This window comes from Nicotiana tabacum, chromosome 19 (assembly GCF_000715075.1).
Source record: "Nicotiana tabacum cultivar K326 chromosome 19, ASM71507v2, whole genome shotgun sequence".
NCBI lineage: Eukaryota > Viridiplantae > Streptophyta > Magnoliopsida > Solanales > Solanaceae > Nicotiana > Nicotiana tabacum.
The window spans coordinates 71,637,333-71,657,552 of record NC_134098.1 but is presented as its reverse complement, the minus strand read 5'-3'; the positions used below and the strand labels follow the sequence as shown (position 1 = coordinate 71,657,552).

Genomic DNA, 20,220 nt, shown 5'->3' with positions numbered 1-20,220 from the left:
TCCAAAAAGGGGGAAGGTATACGGGCTTCCTGAGAAACAATTCCATCGCTATAGGTGTGGAATGCAAGGAATAGGGACTTCCTCACATGGCGAGGAACTTAATAGGGAGAGCCTCTCGGCTATGCGGGAGGCAGTGACAAAGCTTACATCCGAGCTAGAAACGGCCAAGAAAAGAGAAAGGCTTAGAGATGCTCAATTCCTTGTTATGCAAGCTCAGATCAGAACTCTTCTTTCTACTGGAGCTTTTCTTTTTCCCCGGTCTCGTAAGTCATCGGCAAAGGCTCAGCCTCCATGTGATCATTCCTGCCATCCTTCTCGTGATCGTTCCTGCCGTCCTCCCAGTGATCGTTCCTCTCGTCTGACCCGTGATCATTCTTCCCGTCCTCCACAAGACCGTTCTCTATACCATCTTGTAGATGAAATTTCATCGAATGGTGATGATGTTGTAGAAAATACCCCTTGACCAATACTTTGATATACTTTGAACTAGACTAATAGAACTAGTTTTGAATTAGATTGAACAATTTTGAACTTGTTATAATTACTTAGTTTTTGCTTGGTTTTGGATTGTGATGTTTAATTGAACTTTAATTTGTTAGTTTTAAAGTATTAATTGGATGTTTGGTTATTGTTGTTGTTGTTAGATGTTTGGTTGCATTTGTGGTGAATTAGGGACTGTATGTGGTGAATTGGTGGTTATTAGATGTGAATTAGGGGTATTGGTATGTTGTTTTTATTTGGCAGGTGGTGTAGCTACCAAAACAGGCATTTTCTGCCAAAATTAATCCTAAAAAACCGACCAACCTTGGTCGGTAACTAATAATAAAAAATTAAATTGCAAATTACCGACCAATGTTGGTTGGTTAATGCACATTGAATTCCCAGAAATTCAATATTACCTACCAGCTTTGGTCGGTAAGTTGTCTGCCCTGTCCAGATTACCGACCAACATTGGTAGGTATTTTTAAATTTTAATTATTTATTAAAAAACATATCTTCCAATACCAACCAAACTTGGCCGGTAAGAAAAATTAATAAATTTAAAACACCGAACAACGTTGATCGATAAAATTAATTATTAAAATAATATTCCGACTAATGTTGGTCGGTAAGTCAATTAAATTGTCAGATGGTCATGTAGAGCATACTGACCAATGTTGGTCGGTAATTTCTGACCGACTTTGGTCGGTATGCTCTTCTGACCTTCAAAATATTGACCACATTTTAATGGTCGCGTTTTGGACTGTTATTGGCCATTACCGACCGATTTTGGTCAATTTTTGTGGATGTTTTTTCCCGGATTTCTAGTAGTGATTATATGTTGTTCTAATCAATATTAAGAAAGCCTTCTAAGGCCGCCATGTGTCATCAATTTGATTTCAATAGAGGATGAAGGCAAGGTCGAGGACTCAACGGAGGTCGAATACGAGGATGAACACTCCCTTTAACACAACAGTAACAACAAGTTTTAGAAATAAGACCTTATAGAGAATATTCCAGTGAATATTCCTCCCATTTGTACTATTAGGGCCTTTGTGGTCCATGTATGTGCCCTTATAAATAGAAAGATATCACTAAAAAAAATTTGATTTAGCGACGGATTTTCGCGACAAATACGTTTTCGTCGCTAAGCAACGACGAATTAACTACGAAAATAGAGTTTGGTCGCAGAAAAAATAAATAGAAGAATTAGTATCTAATTTAACGACAACATAGCGACAAAACAAAAAATCTATCGCTAAAAATTGGCGCCCACATTTTAGCAACAAAATAAGCGAGGAAATTTGGATGACAAAATTTATTACATTTTAGCGACGTATTTAGCGACGGACCGCATATGTAACGACCCAGCCGGTCGGTTTGAGTAATATAATCCCGTTCCCCTAGTTACTTCTCAATTTATGCTTTACAGTTATTTTATGACTTACCGGGTTAGTTGGTTCAGGTCCGTAAGGATTTCGGAGTGAAATGAGACACTTAGTCTCTTAATTGAAAACATAAGTTGAAAAAGTTGGTCGGATATTGACTTATGTGTAAACAACCTCAGAATTTAATTCTGATAATTTCAATAGCTCCGTATGGTAATTTTGGACTTAGGAGCGTGTCCGGAAAATTATTTGGAGGTCCGTAGTGGAATTAGGGCTGAAATGACGAAAGTCGAATTTTTAGAAAGTTTGACATGGGGGTTGACTTTTTGATATCGGTGTCGAAATTCAATTCTAAAACTTTTAATAGGTCTATTATGTCATTTATGACTTGTGTTCAAAATTTGAGGTCAATCGGACTTGATTTGATAGGTTCCGACATCGTTTGTGGAAACTTGAGATTTCAAAGTTCATTAGGCTTGAATTGGGGTATGATTCATTGTTTTAGCGTTGTTTGAGATAATTTGAGGGTTCGACTAAGTTCGTATGATGTTATGGGATTTGACGGTATGTTTGGTTGAGGTCCTGGGGGCCTCGTGTGAGTTTCAGGAGGTGAACGAATCATAATTGGAATTGGCATTTTGGCTGAAGACTGTTGGTTTGTTTTTCTGGTTTCCTTCTTCGCGTTCGCGAGGGGATCTCGCGTTCGCGAAAAGGATCTGGGTTGTTCATCGCGATTGGGCATCGCGTTCGCGAAGGAAAAAATAATGGGCATGGGTTTTTGCCTTCGTGTTAGCGAAAGGGAGCTCGCAAAGAAGAGCTCGGTAAAGCATCGCGTTCACGAGCAGTGTATCGCGTTCGTGAAGAGCAATGTTGGGCAACATGATTTTGATCTTCGCGAACGCGAGGGACCTGTCGCATTAGCGAAGAATAGAGGTCTGGATACAAAGTTTAAGTTCTGAAAGTGAGACTTCGTCCGATTTTTCATTTTTGATGGATTGGAGCTCGGGAATAGGCGATTTTTGGGAGATTTTCAAGGAAAATAATGGGTTAAGTATTCTTAACTCATTATTGGTCAACTTTTCCGAATCGATGGTTGTTTTTAACATTTAATGGGTGAATTAAGTTGGAAAGATTAGAAAACCTTCTGGTTTAATTTGGAAATGTGAGGGTTGAGTTGATGTCGGAATTAAGTAAAATTGGTATGGATAGACTCGTGGTTGAATGGGCTTTCGGATTTTGTAACTTTTGTCGGATTTCAAGACGCCCACAGACGATTTTTGAGCTAACTTTCGAATTTTATTGGAAAATTAGTAATTTTTTATGGAATTAATTTCAATAAATGTTATTGACTGAATCGAATTATTTGTGGCTAGATTCGAGGCGTTTGGAGGTCAATTCACGAGGAAAAGACATTGCAGAATAAAGAATTACACGACTTGAGGTAAGTAACAATTTTAAATTTGGTCCTGAGGGTATGAAACCCCGGAATATGGATTGTGTGATTGGTTTTGATGTGACTCACATGATAGGTGACAGGCGTCTGGGCGTGCACCGTAGGAATTATGACTTGGTCAAATTCCATGAGACTGTGTAGTTGAATTATCTGTTGATATCCGTACATTCTCTACGTGTTAGGGAAAATGGAGCTGAGACTCGTATTAAAAATCATACATATGCTGTTATTATTGGTACCCATTGGGGTCATTTCTGTGGTTGAATTATATGTTCAAATTATAATTTCACACTCAGTCATGTTTATTCATTTCACATCATATCTCAGTCTCTGTTGCTATTTATTAAAACATCATATTATCAAATTTTGGGCTGATTATCATGATTTATGAGAGCTCGAGAGAATGGAGAGGTTGATGACTGAGTGAGGCCGATGGCCTAATTGTGAGAATATTTATGGATTGGGTTGCATGCCGCAACATATTTTTATTGATTTATGCCATGATTGGCTTAATATAGTGCTTGGGCTGAAGGAGCCCCTCCAGAGTCTGTACACACCCCCAGTAAGCGCAAGTAACTACTGAGTGCGAGTGCTGAGTGCTGAGTACGAGTGCCGAGTGATGACTGACCATGAGGAATGAGCGATTGTGAGGAAAGAGTGACCGTGAGGAAAGAATGACTGTGGGGTTGGAGTGAATGGGAGTACTGAGTGACTGTTACTCTGAGAGAATGCATTGATTTCATTATTTGCTGCATTTCAGCTGTTATATATTACTATTTTTGGAAATTTCGGAAAAACATTATTTTCTGTTTCGGTCAAACTTGATATGAAATTTCAGTGAAATCTTAAATGTTAAACTTGAGAGCATGCCTACTCTTTTATATTGGAAAGTATTGTATTTGAAATTAGCTGAGAAGCTCGTCACTACTTTTAGTTCTTTATTTATTATTGTTACTTACTGAGTTGGTTGTACTCATACTACACCCTGCACTTCGTGTGCAGATCCAGGTGATCCCGGATACAATGGGTGTTGATTCTTGCACACAGTTGATTTTTCGGAGATTCAGATAACTGCTATGTTTTGTAGACCTCGTCTCTCCTTCCATATCCTTTTGTTTATTATATTTTATCTCAGATTATTATAAACTACGTTTTCCAGACTTATAATGTATAGATGCTCATGTACTCAGTGACACTATGATTTTGAGTGTGTGTGTATCGGTATTTGCGATACTTGTGGATTATGTTTAAATATTATATTTTCAAATTTAAAAGAAATTATGGTTTATTGAGGTTGTCAGCTTGCCTAGTATCGATATAGACGCCATCACGATATGTTAGGATTTTTGGTTGTGACAAGTTGGTATCAGAGCCTAGGTTACATAGGTCTCACGAGTCATGAGCAGGTTTAGTAGAGTCTTGCGGATCGGTACAGAGACGTCTGTACTTATTTTCGAGAGGCTGTCTAACCCTTAGAAAAATTTCACTTTCTTGTATTCTGTCGTGCGAATTTGTTGATTCCGTAAACTAAATTTCTGTTATTCTATTCTCTCATAGATGGTGAGAACACATACTACCGGATCAGACGGTCAGCCACCAGTGCCACCAGTTAGGGCCGCGAGAGGCCGGGGCCATGGTAGAGGCCGGGGCTGAGGTCGAGATGTCGCTCATACAGCAGTTGGAGCAGCACCAGCAGTACCACCAGTTGCTCCAGCTCAGGAGCAAATTCCAGATATAGTTGAGCCTACCGGACCAGCTAAGGCACCAGCTATGCCCATTGAGATTTCAGGTCTTCAGGAGACTTTGGCCTAGATATTGATAGTTTGCACTGGCCCTTCTCAAGTGGTTTCGGCTCAGGCCACACCTGCCACTTCTCAGGCCGGGGGAGGTACTCATAACCATGTTGCTCGTATTCCAGATCAGGTAGTACAGGGACCTCAGATACCGGGGGCACTACCAGTCCAGCCAGTTGCAGCTGCTCAAGCCCCGGTAGTCCCCGTTATGGCAGATGATGAGCAGAGGAGACTTGAGAGATTTGGGAGGCTTCAACATCCATCATTTAGCGGTGCTGAGTCAGTGGATGCTCAGGGATTTTTGGATAAGTGCCAGCAGATGCTGCAAACAGCGGATATTTTAGAGACCAGTGGGGTCTCGTTCACTACATTTCAGTTTTCTGGGAATGCCTTCAGATGGTGGGAGGCTTACGAGAGACGCAGCTCGGTTGGTGCAGTACCACTTACATTGCAGGAGTTCTCCGTTCTCTTTTTAGAGAAGTTTGTACAGCAGTCTCGCAAAGAGGAGCTGTGCAGACAGTTTGAGCAGTTGCGTGAGGATGGTATGTTTGTGACGCAGTACGAGATAAGATTTTATGAGTTGGCTCGTCACGCAGTTTGGTTGGTTCCAACTGATAAGAAGAGGATTATGAGGTTCATTGATGGCCTCACATATCATCTACGATTACTTATGACTTAGGAGAGAGTATCTGGTGCTACTTTTGATGAGGTAGTTGACATTGCTCTGCAGATAGAGATGGTCCGTAGCAAAGAGCGTGGAGAGAGGGAGGCTAAGAGGCCTTGTGGTCCAGGTGACTAGGGGTTCGCAAGCAGTGTCTCGCGTTCGCAAAGAAAAACTCGGTAAAGCATCGCGTTCGCGAGCAGTGTCTCGCGTTCGCGAAGAGAAATGTTGGGCAGCACGATTTTGTGCTTCACGAATGCGAGGGACCTGTCGCGTTCGCGAAGAAGAGAGGTCTGGACAGAAAGTTTAAGTTCTGAAAATGGGACTTCGTCCCATTTTCCATTTTTGATGGATTGGAGCTCAGGAAGAGGCGATATTTGAGAGATTTTCAAGAAAAACAACGGGATAAGTGTTCTTAACTCATGTTTGGTCAAATTACCCGAATCCATAGTTGTTTTTAATATTGAATGGGTGAATTAAGTTGGAAAGATTAGAAAACCTTCTTGGTTTAATTTGGATATTTGAGGGTCGAGTTGATGTCGGAATTAAGTAAAATTAGTATGGATAGACTCGTGGTTGAATGAGCTTTCGGATTTTATAACTTTTGTCGGGTTCCGAGACGTGGGTCCCACGGGCGACTTTTGAGCTAAATTTCGGATTTTATTGGAAAATTAGTATTTTCTTATGGAATTAATTCCAATAAATGTTATTGACTGAATCGATTTATTTATGGCTAGATTCGAGGCGTTTGGAGGCCAATTCACGAGTAAAAGACATTGAAGAATAAAGAATTACACGGCTTGAGGTAAGTAACAGTTTTTAATTTGGTCCTAAGGGTATGAAACCCCGGAATATGGATTGTGTGATTGGTTTTGAGGTGACGCACATGCTAGGTGACGGGCGTATGGGCGAGCACCGTAGGAATTGTGACTTGGTCAAATTCTATGGGACTGTGTAGTTGAATTATCTGTTGATATCCGTACATTCTCTACGTGTTAGAGAAAATGGAGCTGAGACTCGTATTAAAAATCATGCTTAGACATATGCTGTTATTATTGGTACCCATTGGGGTCATTTCTGTGGTTGAATTATATGTTCAAATTATAATTTCACACTCAGTCATATTTTTTCATTTCACATCATATCTCAGTCTCTGTTGCTATTTATTAAAATATCATATTATCAAATTTTGGGCTGATTATCATGATTTCTGAGAGCCCGAGAGACTGGAGAGGTTGATGACCGAGTGAGGCCTTGGGCCTAATTGTGAGGATATTTATGGATCGAGCTGCACACCGCAATATGTTTTTATTGATTTATGCCATGATTGGCTTGATATAACGCTTGAGATGAAGGAGCCCCTCCGGAGTCTGTACACACCCCAGTGAGTGCAGGTACCTACTGAGTGCGAGTGTCGAGTGCGAGTGCTAAGTGCCGAGTGATGAGTGACTGTGAGGAAATAGTGACTGTGAGGTTGGAGTGAATGGGAGGACTGAGTGACTGTTACTCTGAGAGAATGCATTGATTTCATTATTTGCTGCATTTCAACTGTTATATATCACTATTTTTGAAAATTTCGGAAAAACATTATTTTCTGTTTCGGTCAAACTTGATATGAAATTTCAGTGAAATCTTAAATGTTGAACTTGAGAGCATGCCTACTCTTTTACATTGGAAAGTACTTTCAGTTTTTTTTTTATTATTGTTACTTACTGAGTTGGTTGTACTCATACTACACCCTGCACTTCGTGTGCAGATCTAGGTGATCCTAGATACAATGAGTGTTGATTCTTGCACACAGTTGATTTTTCGGAGATTCAGAGGTAGCTGCTATATTTCGCAGACCATGTCTCTCCTTCGCTATCCTTTTGTTTATTGTATTTGGTCTCAGATTATTATAGATCACATTTTCCAGACATGTAATGTATAGATGCTCATGTACTCAGTGACACCATAGTTTTGGGTATGTGTGTATCGGTATTTGCAAGACTTGTGAATTGTGTTTAAATATTATATTTTCAAACTTAAAATAAATTGTGGTTTATTGAGGTTGTCGGCTTTCCTAATATCGAGATAGGCGACATCACGACAAGTTAGCATTTTGGGTTGTGACAGCGTATGTCGCTAATCTTGCTTCGGTAATGAGAGTATCTTTACCCTTGTTGCAACGGAATTGTTTTGTCGCTAGGTATTAAAAAAAAGCATCCAAATAACTTTTGCTGCTATTTTTATCTTTGTTAGTCAATAAGACCAAAACATAAGTTCTCCCTCACAAAAGAATACATCGTGAGTAACGAGCCTGTTTCCTTCAACTTCTTCTCCTCTGATCTTCCACTAATCTTCCGAGATGCGCTGCGAAGTCATCTCTTTTCTAAAAGACTGGTAGGTCTCTACTTCTTTCTCTGTTTATTAGCATATTTTCTACAGTAAATTTTTTAGGGTTTTGGTAGATGTAAAATAAATCAAGCATTTCACCTCTTCCCTCTTTTTCTTTGTAGTATGTGAAGTCAAATATGAAGTAGGAGTTGACATATGCTGGGTATGTCTCATTTGTGCATAAATATGTATATTTTTACTACTTACTGTAGCTAAAATATGATTTTGGGGTTTCTTTTGTGTTGAACTCTTGATTAATACCAATTTTGGTGATATTTGGTGATTAAAATTGAAGTTAGGTGTCTTGAGATCTGTGTGAGCGAAGTTAGCCTTCACTCACCAGTTGTTGTCAGTTTGGTGAAACCCACCCAATTCATTCTTGTCCTTTAAGCTAATTTATTTCAAATCCTTTTACTTTTCTACTCAATTATATACCCACCAAGTGTTTGTATCTTTTTATATACCTCTCTGTTGTCATTATTAACTATTAAGTGATAAGAATGTATAGTAACTTCTGTTTTTTAATGAAGTAGCATGTGTGACAGAGAAAATCTGTCCTAAACGATTTTGTATGGTATAGAACATTCTCTAAAGTGTTTGCAAAAGCCCTTCTTAGAGATGATTATGGTTCATCCAGGTGGGTAAACAAGTTACTTAGTAGTTTTTTTTTAAGTGTTAAGTACTTGACTACTTATGTTGTTTTAGCTCAAACAAAATTTGAGTTTCAATTTTGTTGATATTTGGTGTTTAAAATCGAAGTTATGTGTCTTGAGATCTGTGTGGTTCCCAATTTCTTCAAGGTGAAGTGCTGGAAAACTCTACTTAGAGCCATAGATCTATTGAAAATTGAAACTCAAATTTTTCTTGTGCTAAAACTTAATGGGTAATACTATTTGGAGTTTAAAATTTATTTTAATCCATGTTTGAGAGGAGAAGCTTGAATAACTCAATAATCATCATACTGTGTTTGAGAATTTCAATTTTAATTTTTGATTTTTTTTGTGTGAAACAAATGGAGTAACAAAGTGGAGACCCCTGAACACTTAACATAATAACAATCCTTACTAAGGCAGAACACGTAAAATTGACATCAATATACTTCCTGAATGGCTGGTGCAAAAATTGTCCAAAATATGTAACTCCTTTACTATATGATATGTTTGTATTTTATTCATAGATCAAAAGCTGATCATTATGGATATCCATTTTGGTTAGTAGTATTCTAATGGCTTTGACCTGTCAAATTTAGAATGTTCTGAGAATCATCTTTGTCAGAGTTGCTTTAAGTTTTCTCTACTCCCAGAAGCTACTGCATTCTCTTCCAGGAATGCTAAAAATAGTTCAAACAAGGAGTTGATGAAAACAAATATCAACTCTTTAAGTTACTAAAATATAGAGAGATCTTACAATGTCAATGTGTATGTTAGCAACAGTAGCAAATGATCAATTAGCTTTTACTTTATCTTTAGTACTTTCTGCATTTCTGATACTAAAGATACTACTCAATTCTTGTGTTTTGGCATGTCGCTCCAGTTCAATAACTCTATTCTTAAGATCAATCTCTCTACTCAGCTCCTCATCTCTCTGCTTCATTGCCTCTAGTTCCTTTTTTAGAAGTTCCTCCTTTCTAGCTTCAGATTTGGAACTTCTTTGCACCTCAAAGATAACAACAGCTCCAGCCACCTAGAATATCAACAACAGCTTGAACGTCTTTTTCTTCATTTAGAGGGCGAATTGCAACATCAGTTTCATGACAATATATACGTCTTTGCAATTTCTTTGGTTTTCAAGGTTTGCATCCACATCATTGACTATTAGGCTACCCCTTGGATGCAATTTTAAATGTGTCTTAATAAGTATATGAAAGCTAATTAGCTATTTTACTTTGAGCGTGTAGAAGAATACTGCAAACAAGAATTGCTTAACTAAGGTAGCAGTAATAAGGCGCCAATTTTTGAATTAGGTTACTGATTTGTATTTTTATTTTTTTCTATTTCCTTGAAATATGAGTTGTGTAGCTTTTTGCCTCTGTACCTTTGTGGTTCTTCATATTACAAAATAAATCTATGTGGTATTCTTCTTGCATCCGTCTGACTAAATTTATTTTTTCTCAGCTTCATTTCAGGAAAAGGATCGAAACAATGTCGAAGATTTCTGATGAATTAGTTAAGGTATTGGTATCCTTCTATTAACTTATACATAGGTCTTAATTTATTTTGTTTGAAATATACTTTACTGTCACTCTCTCTCTCTCTCTCTCTCTCTCTCTCTCTCTCTCTCTCCCCCTTCTTTTCTTGTTCTTCTTAGCGCTTTCTTAAAATAAAATGTGAATGTTATTTAGAATTTTAGCTTTTTCACAAATGGTTAATCTTACATATAATCACAACTAGGGATGCGAGATAATTTTTAATTGTCTTAAAATATTCACATAGCTTACATTATCTTTCTGATGTATTTGTGATGTTCTGATGTATTTGAGATTGTTTATATATAGTGATTTCTAGGGATTTATTTGTGATGTTCTGATGTACATTAGCTTTCTGATGTGTTTGCGATCTATTTAATCTTACATTAGCTTCTTGATGTATCTTTGATGTGCTTTTTCTTTAATCATTTAAGGGTTATAAAATAAAAATAACTGTTTGAGTTTTTTTGCTGCCATGTATTTTGGTTTCTTTCCTTCGTGCATTAAAAGGTAGTACTAGGTGTTTGGTAAGGTTAAGTATATCTTTTCTTTACTTTATTCTTGTGTATTACATATCAAAATAATAATAATATATGTTTGTCTTTTTAATTTTAATATTAACTAGGAAAATGGAGAATCTAGAGCATGGTTGGATGTATGAGAGGTTGGATGGACGAGGGGGTATTAATTCTTGTTTCATATCCGGTGTGGATAAATTTCTCCACTTTGCATGTTTTCAACGAAATCGCATGAGTGGTGACAATGTTAGATGTCCTTGTAAAAAATATCACAATATTAAATACATGGATGTTGAAACCGTTAGATTACACCTTTTGCAATTTGGATTTGTTGAGAATTATTTTGCTTGGATATATCAAGGGGAAAGATGTTTAACTAATGAGTTGTCTTCTAGTAGTAACTTGAATAGTGGTGCTCAACCAGAATTTAGATATGAGAATCCATACCGACGGATGATTCTTGATATAGCGGGGCCCAATATTAGCCAGGGTTCAAATTGGCAATCTGATAGTAATGTTGAACATGAGTCATCTCATCCTTATGAACATTCAATGGAGGGGGAGCCTAATCCTGAATCCCAGAAGTTCTATGATTTGCTACAGGCTGCCGATGCAGAATTGTATCATGGTTCTTCTCTCTCTCAACTTGAAGTAGTTTCTAGGACGTTAAACATTAAAATGGAGAATTCTTTGTCACATAGGGGTTATGACCAAATGATGCAACTGTTTAAAGAGGTTTTACCTAAAGATAACATAGTGCTTGATAACTGTTATCAAATTAAGAAACTAGTGCGTAGCTTGGGTTTGCCCATTGAAAAGATTGATTGTTGTAATTCAGGATGCTGCATGTTGTATTGGGGTGAGGACGAAAACCTCACATCTTATAAATTTTGTGGCTACGAGAGATATAAGCGTCGGGTCGGCTCTCGTAAGAGGAAATTGGTGCCTTACAAGAAAATGTATTACTTTCCTTTGATTCCTAGATTGCGTAGATTATATGCATCCCATGCTACAATAACTGACATGAGATGGCATCATGAGCATTTACAAGACGAGAGGGTAATGAGTCATCCATCAGACTCTGTGGCTTGGAAGCACTTTAATGAAACTCATTCTTTTTTTGCTGATGAACCAAGAAATGTGAGGTTGGGGTTATGTACTGATGGTTTCCAACCATTTGGTCAATCTGGGAGGAAATATTCTTCGTGGCCTGTGATTGTCACTCCATACAATTTACCTCCGTGTATGTGTATGAATTTGGCATATATATTTTTAACTGTCATTGTTCCTGAACCAACCAATCCTAAGCGAAAAATTGATGTTTATCTACAACCTCAAAGAACTAATATTGTTGTGGGAGGAGGGTGTAGAAGCATTTGACATCTCGAAAAAGCAAAATTTTCAATTAAGAGCAGCTTTGATGCTGACAATCAGTGACTTTCCAGCATATTCTATGTTATTATGATGGAGTACTGTGGGGAAGTTAGCATGTCCTTACTATATGGAGGAAGCACAATCTTTTAGATTACATCATGGTGGGAAAATATCTTGGTTTAACAGTCATAGAGTGTTTCTTAACCAAAATCATGCATTAAGGAAAGATCATAAAAACTTTCTTAAAGGTCAGACCGTCAAAAGGCGACCACCAACCTTTAGAATGGGAGAGGAAATTTTGAACCAAATTAGTGAATTGGCGATAAGGAAAGTGACAGAGATGGATGCAGAAGAAGTTAATCGGAGAATATGTAAATCTTGTGGATGGAAAAAAAGTATCTTTTGGGATTTGCCTTATTGGAGTTCCAACTTGATTCGACATAATCTTGACGTCATGCATATTGAAAAGAATGTCTTTGATAATGTTTTTAACACAGTTCTTAATGTTAAAGACAATCCAAAAGCACGTCTAAATATGGTAGAATACTGTGATCGACCTCAGTTGGCAAAGAATGCAAGTGGAAGCTATCCCAAAGCTGCATATACAATAGACAAGGCAGCAACATATATCTTGTTTGATTGGGTGAAAGGTTTGATGTTTCCAGATGGGTATGTTTCAAATTTGAGTCGATGTCTATACACTACCAAGTATAGGTTATTTGGCATGAAAAGTCATGATTGCCATGTGTTTATGCAACGATTAATGTCTATTGCCTTTCATGAGCTACTTCCTAATAATGTGTGGCAAGCAGTTACAGAATTAAGCTTATTTTTTAAAGATCTTTCTTCGATCACTCTACGAGTTGCTGAAATGGAGAGATTAGAGGTAGACATCCCACAAATCTTGTGTAAGTTAGAACGTATATTTCCCCCTGGGTTCTTTAACTCAATGGAACATTTACCAGTGCACCTTCCATATGAAGCAGGGATTGTTGGACCTGTACAATACCGATGGATGTATCCTTTCGAGAGGTAAATATAAAAATTCTATGTCCTAATTATAAAATTATGCTACGCATGACTTTTCTAATTTAATGGTCCATCCATTTATCCATTTAGGTACCTTAGAACTCTTAAAAAATGATTGGGAATAAAGCCAGTGTCGAAGGTTCCATTTGTGAAGCATACTTGATGACAGAGTCAACACAATTATTTTCTCATTATTTTTAACCTCATATCATGACACATAATCATAGTGCGGCCCGTAATGATGATGGTGGTGTTATGAAAGATGTTGAAGGAAATTTATCAATATTCACCCATCGAGGTCGACTATGGGGAGAAGCAAAAAAGAGAAATTTATCCCTTGACGAAATTAAGGCTGCCCAAACTTATATTCTACTAAATTGTAAAGAAGTTGAGCCATTTGTGAGGTAACATTTGAAAATTATACTTTCTTAATATGATAAACGCATCCATATATCGCGAATTCCTATTTTAACTTATTTTATTGCAATGAAGTATGTACGTGGAACGTTTGCAAGAAGAACTCCCGAATCTATCTCAAGATCAAATAGATGAAAGCCTCCGAACATATTTCGCTGAATGGTTCAAGGGATATGTAAGCCTCCAACAATCATTTTCTTTTATAAAATAATTTACTCAAGTTAACTTGTGAAATTTAATTAAGTCTTACAATTTTTCTTAAATAGGTTCATTGCAATCATAGTGAGAATGAATTCTTGCGGAGTCTTGCTCATGGACCATTAATAAGTGCGAAATACCATTCAATGTATTTTGTTAATGGATACAAATTTCACACTGATTGTCATGGTAGTGCAAGATCAACAATGAATAGTGGAGTTTGTATCACAGATCTAAATGTTGGTGACTACTATGGAAAGATACAAGAGCTTAAACAAGTGGAATACCGTGAAGAACCTTTAAAGCAAACTGTGTTATTCAAATGTGAATGGTTTGACCCAACTATTAATGTAGGTGTTAAAAAGCATAATGAGTACAAATTGGTCGATGTTAACCATCGTCGTCGATTTAAGAAATATGAACCTTTTATTCTTGCGATGCAAGCAACTCAAGGGTGTTATGTGTCTTATCCTAGCAAGAAAAAGGACAAGGATGATTGGTTATCTGTATTAAAAGTCAAACCTCAGAATATTATACAATTACCCGATGAGGAGGCGCCAACAATTTCAGAACTGAACCTCCCGTTCCAAGTTGATGAAGTTGAAGTCCATGATAGAAATATGAATATTGTCGTTGACGAAAGTATACTCTTGCATGATCCAAATGGGGAATTAATTGAAATGGATGAACCGTTTGATGATGGATTATTACCGGAGCATCATGAAACTGAAGAAGAGTATGAAACTGAAGAAACTGAGGAGGATGAGGAAGAGTTTGAAGAAGAAATAGATAGTGACTAGTGTGTTAACAAAATTATGCAACTATATCTCTTTGTATTTTATTTGTAGTAATCTGTGTTGTATGCTATAACTTATGTGCAAGAATATATGTATATTTTTTGGTTGTCTTTAATGTCCAAGTTTCTCATTCATTTTTTTAAATCATTGCTTATTATAAAACTGAAAGTCTAAAATAATTCTATGATTTTGCACGAATTACTTAACTGTCTATTCTTTTTTGGCAGGGTGATAATTCCAGTCTAGTGCATTAGCTCGACTTTCACCTATTGGCATCATTCTAAACTTCTACCAATCTTTTTACGTTTTTGCTCTCCAACCACAAGTATAAAAGTCACTTTATAAGTTGTGTGTTTCTATAAGATTTTTATTATATAGAGTAATTTTCTATAAGTCATTGTAACCGAATTTTAGAGTACAAATATTAGAGAGAAGAAAATGAAAAACTTCAGTTTGATTTTTAGTTTCTTTGAAAAAAGTATTTTGATGCAGATTACAAATTACCTTGAAATGAGATCATGTTTATACTTACAAATGAAATCATGTTTATTATTTTTGAATTGAATTGAAACTTACAAATTACCTTTTTGTTTTTTCTGTATGCACTATAACAGACACCATGTACTGCTTGCTACTTTTTCAATTTGTTTATGACTATTTTTTTGACAGATATGACTCGAGGCAGAGGTCGAGGTAGTGCAGGTCGTATAAGCAAATCCTCTGTTATGGGTAATTCAGCTACTCATAGGAACATTCCTACTATTCCCATTCCAAAAATTAGTCATCAACAAGGTGGTACGAGTTTCTCAAGTGGGCCAAGTCATATTAACCAAGTTCAAACATTAGGTCCTAGTAGTACACCTCCAATTCAAACATCAGGTAATAGTAGTACCCCACCTGTCTATGTTGAACCATATCCGATGACACCTAATCAGAGCAACACAGTAGATGAGGGTATATCACAGAATAATGCAATAGGTGAGGGTATATCTACTCAAAGTAATGCAATAGGCGAAGGTGATGCAACAGTAGTTTTGGCCAGCGGACTCTTGTTTTTCTTTCTTCTACAGGGTTAGTCCATGCTTCTACTGTTTTTTTATATACTGTTATTGATTTATGATAAGCCTTCAAGTAATGTCTTCAAATTGTCCAGGTTAGAACCTTCTAGATTATGCTCTGAGTATATATATGAAAATTTCAAGCATAAACTTCATCCAAATGGAATCAATTGGAAAGGTGTCCCAAAAGAGATAAAAGAATTTTACTTTGGAGAATTCAAGGTATGACATTCCATCAAATTGATTTTACATAGTGTATTAACCTTTATAAGTAGTATGCTAATGTTACTACTTTACATAATTATTTCAGAAGGCAATCTATTGGGATTCTTTGATTGATAGGGAAGTGAAGCGCCTATGGGAAAGTAAGGCAGTGAGAAGGTACTGTGATTTTATGTGCAAAATAAAAAAAGATAAGGATATAGTTCAACCGGATTTTGTTCCAAAAAATGTGTGGGACAATTGGATGAAACTATGGGAGGATCCTAAGTGTGTCAAAAAATCAGAAATAAATACAAAAAATCATTGTGGCGGTGGGATCGCCGTCGCCATTGGGACTCACATGGGCGGCTCTATCACTATTGGGGAACATCGCAATAGACTTGCAAGTATATTCTTTGTAAGGGGTAATCACTAGAATTCAGTACACATAATCCAGCTTCTTAATAGGTTGATCCCCTGTTGTTCTTGTGGTTTGAGCAGTGTTTCAACTTGGTGTTATTTTTGGCAGTTTCCATTAGTTGACATCTCTATAATAGGTGGTTGCATTAAAAGGAAAGCAACTTAGGAGTGTCTTCTTCATTATTTCACATGAGCTAATTAGTGTTGTACACAAAACAGGAGTTCTTGAACTAGTTCTTCATGATCATTGCCCTAATTGATAAGGATTCAAATGGTGTGCTTTCTTTGTATCGCATAGGTCTGTTTTTCACATGACCTCAGGAATTCATATAAAGAAAGACTAGCTGAAAAAAGCATTTGTCGCAATGCTAAATTGCACATGATTTTTCAAAAATGCACTTCTCAGTGCTTACCTTTCACCTTTGTGCCAGTCTTGTCTGCTTTCTTATTGTTAGGGGAAGACTCCCACATAAACATTAACTGAGTGGTTATTCGAAGGATGGATTAAAATGATTGTGTCAGAGGCAGCTTCTCTTAGTTTCTTCAATTCGGTAAATATATTGGGGGTTGTATGGGCATCATGGTAAGACTAAATCAATTGATAACTTCTATTAGCATGAAGAGCTTACCAGCTTATTACAGTTTGACATCACTTTTTATTTCATCTATCTGGAATCTATTGATCAAATGCATTTTATCTGCTTTGGTGGATCTGAATCCAAAGATTGAGTTAGTTCTAGCAATATAATCTACTTGATCCTATAATAGATTCAGCTATATGAGAAACCACAGCCTATGGAATGTCATTTTAGGTTTTTCCCCTTGCTCTCATAACTTGGTCCTGGGAGCTAGGACTAAGATTCAATCAGAGGTGCTGCTAATTTGGAGATTTCTTGTTATGCACGTATTTTGAGTTGTTATTTCGAGTATTTGGATTTCCTGGATCTGCTAGGAAGTATGTAATCTGAAAATTGTTGTTGGGGCTATTCTTCTTATTCTTGTACTGTTATATACCTTCTTTGTACCTCAAGATCCAACACCAATTGAGCTATATTTGCACGTCCATATACATGGTCATGATAAAAAATCTTTTGTTAGTGAGCGATCCCGACTTGTACATGTAAGTCCAAAATCTTATAATTTTACTGACTTTATATATGACATTCACGTCCCACTTGAACTACTTGTTTAGCACCTATTTCAGTCCTAAAGATGATTTTTGCTAACTTTTGTTTGAATGAAGAACTTAACAGTTAACTTATTTATGCTTTTATCGTTTCTTTTCCCCTAATGTTCATCTTTATCCTGTTAAATTTTTATCCTCGTCCCTTCATATTTTCTTTCAGGTACTTTCAAAGAAGAAAAACAAGTTATCATTAATGAATTTCACTAATTATTATGGTATTTACAGGAAAAATATCAGCAAATATTACAGCAACAAACACAAACTCAATCCGATATTGATCAATCTTTAGCATTTTATCAAGCCGTGGGAGGGGAAAAGAAGAGAAAAATATATGGTCTTGGATCTCAAGCAAAATATTTCTATGGGCCGAATCTTTGTGCCTCTTCTGGATCTGATGCTTCATCATCAGCAGCACCTCCGAATGCTCAGTCAGCACCGATGGCGAATTTGGATGAGTTAGTGATGCGATTAATTCCTGCATTGACTGATCATGTGGTTCCTGTACTGACTGATCACATGCTTCCTGTGTTGGTTGAGCGAGTAAGAAGATTGATAGCTTCACCATCACAAGTGCAAGATAATCATACCGATCACCCATCAGCTGTGGCACCTCCAGTTCCTCATCATACTACTAATACTAACGAGGTTCATGCATCTCTTTCTGATGATGACCTTCACTCTCCAGTCTCTCAGTAGTTAACTATTTTTATTTAAACTTTATTTTAGTATTGTAGTTGTTTTGGAATTAACGAGGTTCATGCATCGCTTTCTGATGATGACCTTCAATCTCTAATCTTCCAGCAATTAACTATTTTTGTTTGAACTTTATTTTAGTATTGTAAATGTTTTAAACTTAATTATACATTTGCATTTTGGTATCTATTTTGGATCTTGTAGAATATTAATTTTTATGAATTTTAGTTATTATTAAGAGTATCTTATATATATGCTTGAACAATATGTATTTTATTAAATAAAATAAGAAAAATATAATTTGCGATGAATTTTCTTCGTAGCTATAACTAATATAGAATAATAGGTTGCGACAGATTTGCGACAAAAGAATTTCGTCTCCAAAAGAAAGGTAAATATGTCTCAATAATATTAGCGACGGATTAGCGGCAGAAAATATTCGTCGCCAATTAAATTCGATGACGAAATGACTTGTCGATTTGGCGACAAAATTGATGATAATTTCGACGGATATGTGTTGTCGCTAAGAGTAGAGACAGATACGAACCATAGCTAATTCGTCGCTAACTTACCAACAAAAATATACAATTTAGCTACGGAATTCGTCCGTCGCTAAAGCCGATTTTTTTTTTTGTAGTGTATGTAGCTATGGGGGGAGGGGAATTGGACACTCATTGTAAAAAATAACACATTGACATTATCTGAAGATTCTTGCTTTGTCATACACATAGAAAATACACCTTTTCTTAAGATCTTTATCTATCTTTTCCCCCACGATCCAAGGACAATTCGAATATTCAAAGGCGTATCATCATTTACCTTGGTCAGAAAAATATCAAAGAATCTCACCCTTTTCGGGTCACATGCGTTTATTTACATAAATATCATTTATTGCTATTTACTGTTATTTAACGTTACCTCCTTTATTTTTGGATCATTGAATACAATATTATTGTCGTCATTTATTGCTACTCAAATAGTATCCGTGATATCTCGCTACAAAATGAGTTAATCTTTCTTTTGGATATTAGTATTGGCAATGTTTAACTATACTTTATTAAGAAAACCTGATTGTTTAAACCTAGATCTAAATTTTGGGTCAAACAGTTTGGCGCCGTCTGTGAAGATTTTCTCAGCCAATTTTTTAGTTTCCATTAGATCCACAACTCACGTGACCTGTTAACCTAACAAACCACCAAGTTTATCTCTTCTCTCTGTGCGGATACAAGTCTTCATGGCAGGTAGCCGAAGAAACAAGTCCAAGGTGGAATATAATGTTCCCCTAAATCTAATGAATGCTATCAATTAAGGCTATGACGCCCATGATGAGATGATAACGCCCACAGCCTCTCCCAAACGAGAAAAGTCACCTCCACCTTTTGCAGCACAACAAAACCAAACGGGAAAGGACCTCCACGTCTAGAGGAGATGAAGCGCCACCCGCTATGAAAAAGCTTCTCGAAGCATGGCTAAATGACACTCTAGTCAGCGTTCTCCATTAACAAGCTCCATGCACGACCAAAGAAACCACGGAAGTCCCCGCAGCACAACGCGGGAACGAACAGGACAACCAAGTAGACCCTCCGACATCAGGTAAGTCTTACAATGTTACTGACAATGCAGGTGACAATATCCTCGCCGTCGCGCTAAAAAGAATGGAGGAAATGGAAAACGAGAGCAAGGTGCTCAGAGACCAAATGAAAGAGAACCAGGAACAGGTAGACAAAATACCTGCGCCCCCAAATTGCTGTCAAAAAAGGATGCTGGTAGGTTCATAGAACAGCCGTAGAGCGAGGAAGCATCTCCACATGCCATACCAAAGACTTCAAGATGCCCTCATACCTCTGAATCTACGATGGGACGACCGACCCCGAAGATCATGTAACTCACTACGTTACCGATGTGAAAGGAAATGAGCTCACCAATGAGCAGGTGTTCTCCATCTTGCTGGAAAACATTTGGTGAAACTCTCACTAGAGGGGAGTTGACATGG

The 20,220-nt window shown here is 37.0% G+C and overlaps 1 protein-coding gene across 16 annotated transcripts; it reads left to right on the top strand.

Moving 5' to 3' along the window:
- Positions 1–7,998: 7,998 nt before the first annotated feature.
- Positions 7,999–18,416, top strand: LOC107790290 (uncharacterized). 16 transcript variants are annotated; one of them, XR_012702760.1, is made up of 8 exons: positions 7,999–8,157; positions 8,274–8,314; positions 10,266–10,322; positions 14,897–14,994; positions 15,339–15,740; positions 15,823–15,949; positions 16,038–16,108; positions 17,760–18,416. XR_012702760.1 is itself a non-coding variant. In XM_075237971.1 (8 exons), exons 4-8 carry the CDS (start codon positions 12,356–12,358, stop codon positions 14,670–14,672), a joined length of 1,779 nt encoding a protein of 592 aa, XP_075094072.1. In that variant the 5' UTR covers positions 7,999–8,157; positions 8,274–8,314; positions 10,266–10,322; positions 10,962–12,355; the 3' UTR covers positions 14,673–14,779. The 16 variants fall into 16 exon arrangements, 11 of the variants coding, with proteins under 11 accessions (XP_075094072.1, XP_075094071.1, XP_075094077.1 ...); XM_075237971.1 differs by lacking the exons at positions 14,897–14,994; positions 15,339–15,740; positions 15,823–15,949; positions 16,038–16,108; positions 17,760–18,416 and adding exons at positions 10,962–13,114; positions 13,215–13,260; positions 13,520–13,661; positions 13,750–13,849; positions 13,941–14,779; XM_075237970.1 differs by lacking the exons at positions 14,897–14,994; positions 15,339–15,740; positions 15,823–15,949; positions 16,038–16,108; positions 17,760–18,416 and adding exons at positions 10,962–13,114; positions 13,194–13,260; positions 13,520–13,661; positions 13,750–13,849; positions 13,941–14,779.
- The last annotated feature ends 1,804 nt before the right edge of the window (positions 18,417–20,220 follow it).

Excerpts from the sequence above, each read along its gene's own strand:
- LOC107790290 (XM_016612198.2), top strand. The coding sequence starts at position 12,356 with ATGGAGGAAGCACAATCTTTTAGATTACATCATGGTGGGAAAATATCT. Across the intron at positions 13,261-13,484 it reads TGGATGTATCCTTTCGAGAG|TGCGGCCCGTAATGATGATG; the intron begins GTAAATATAAAA and ends ACATAATCATAG. Across the intron at positions 13,850-13,940 it reads CTGAATGGTTCAAGGGATAT|GTTCATTGCAATCATAGTGA; the intron begins GTAAGCCTCCAA and ends TTTCTTAAATAG.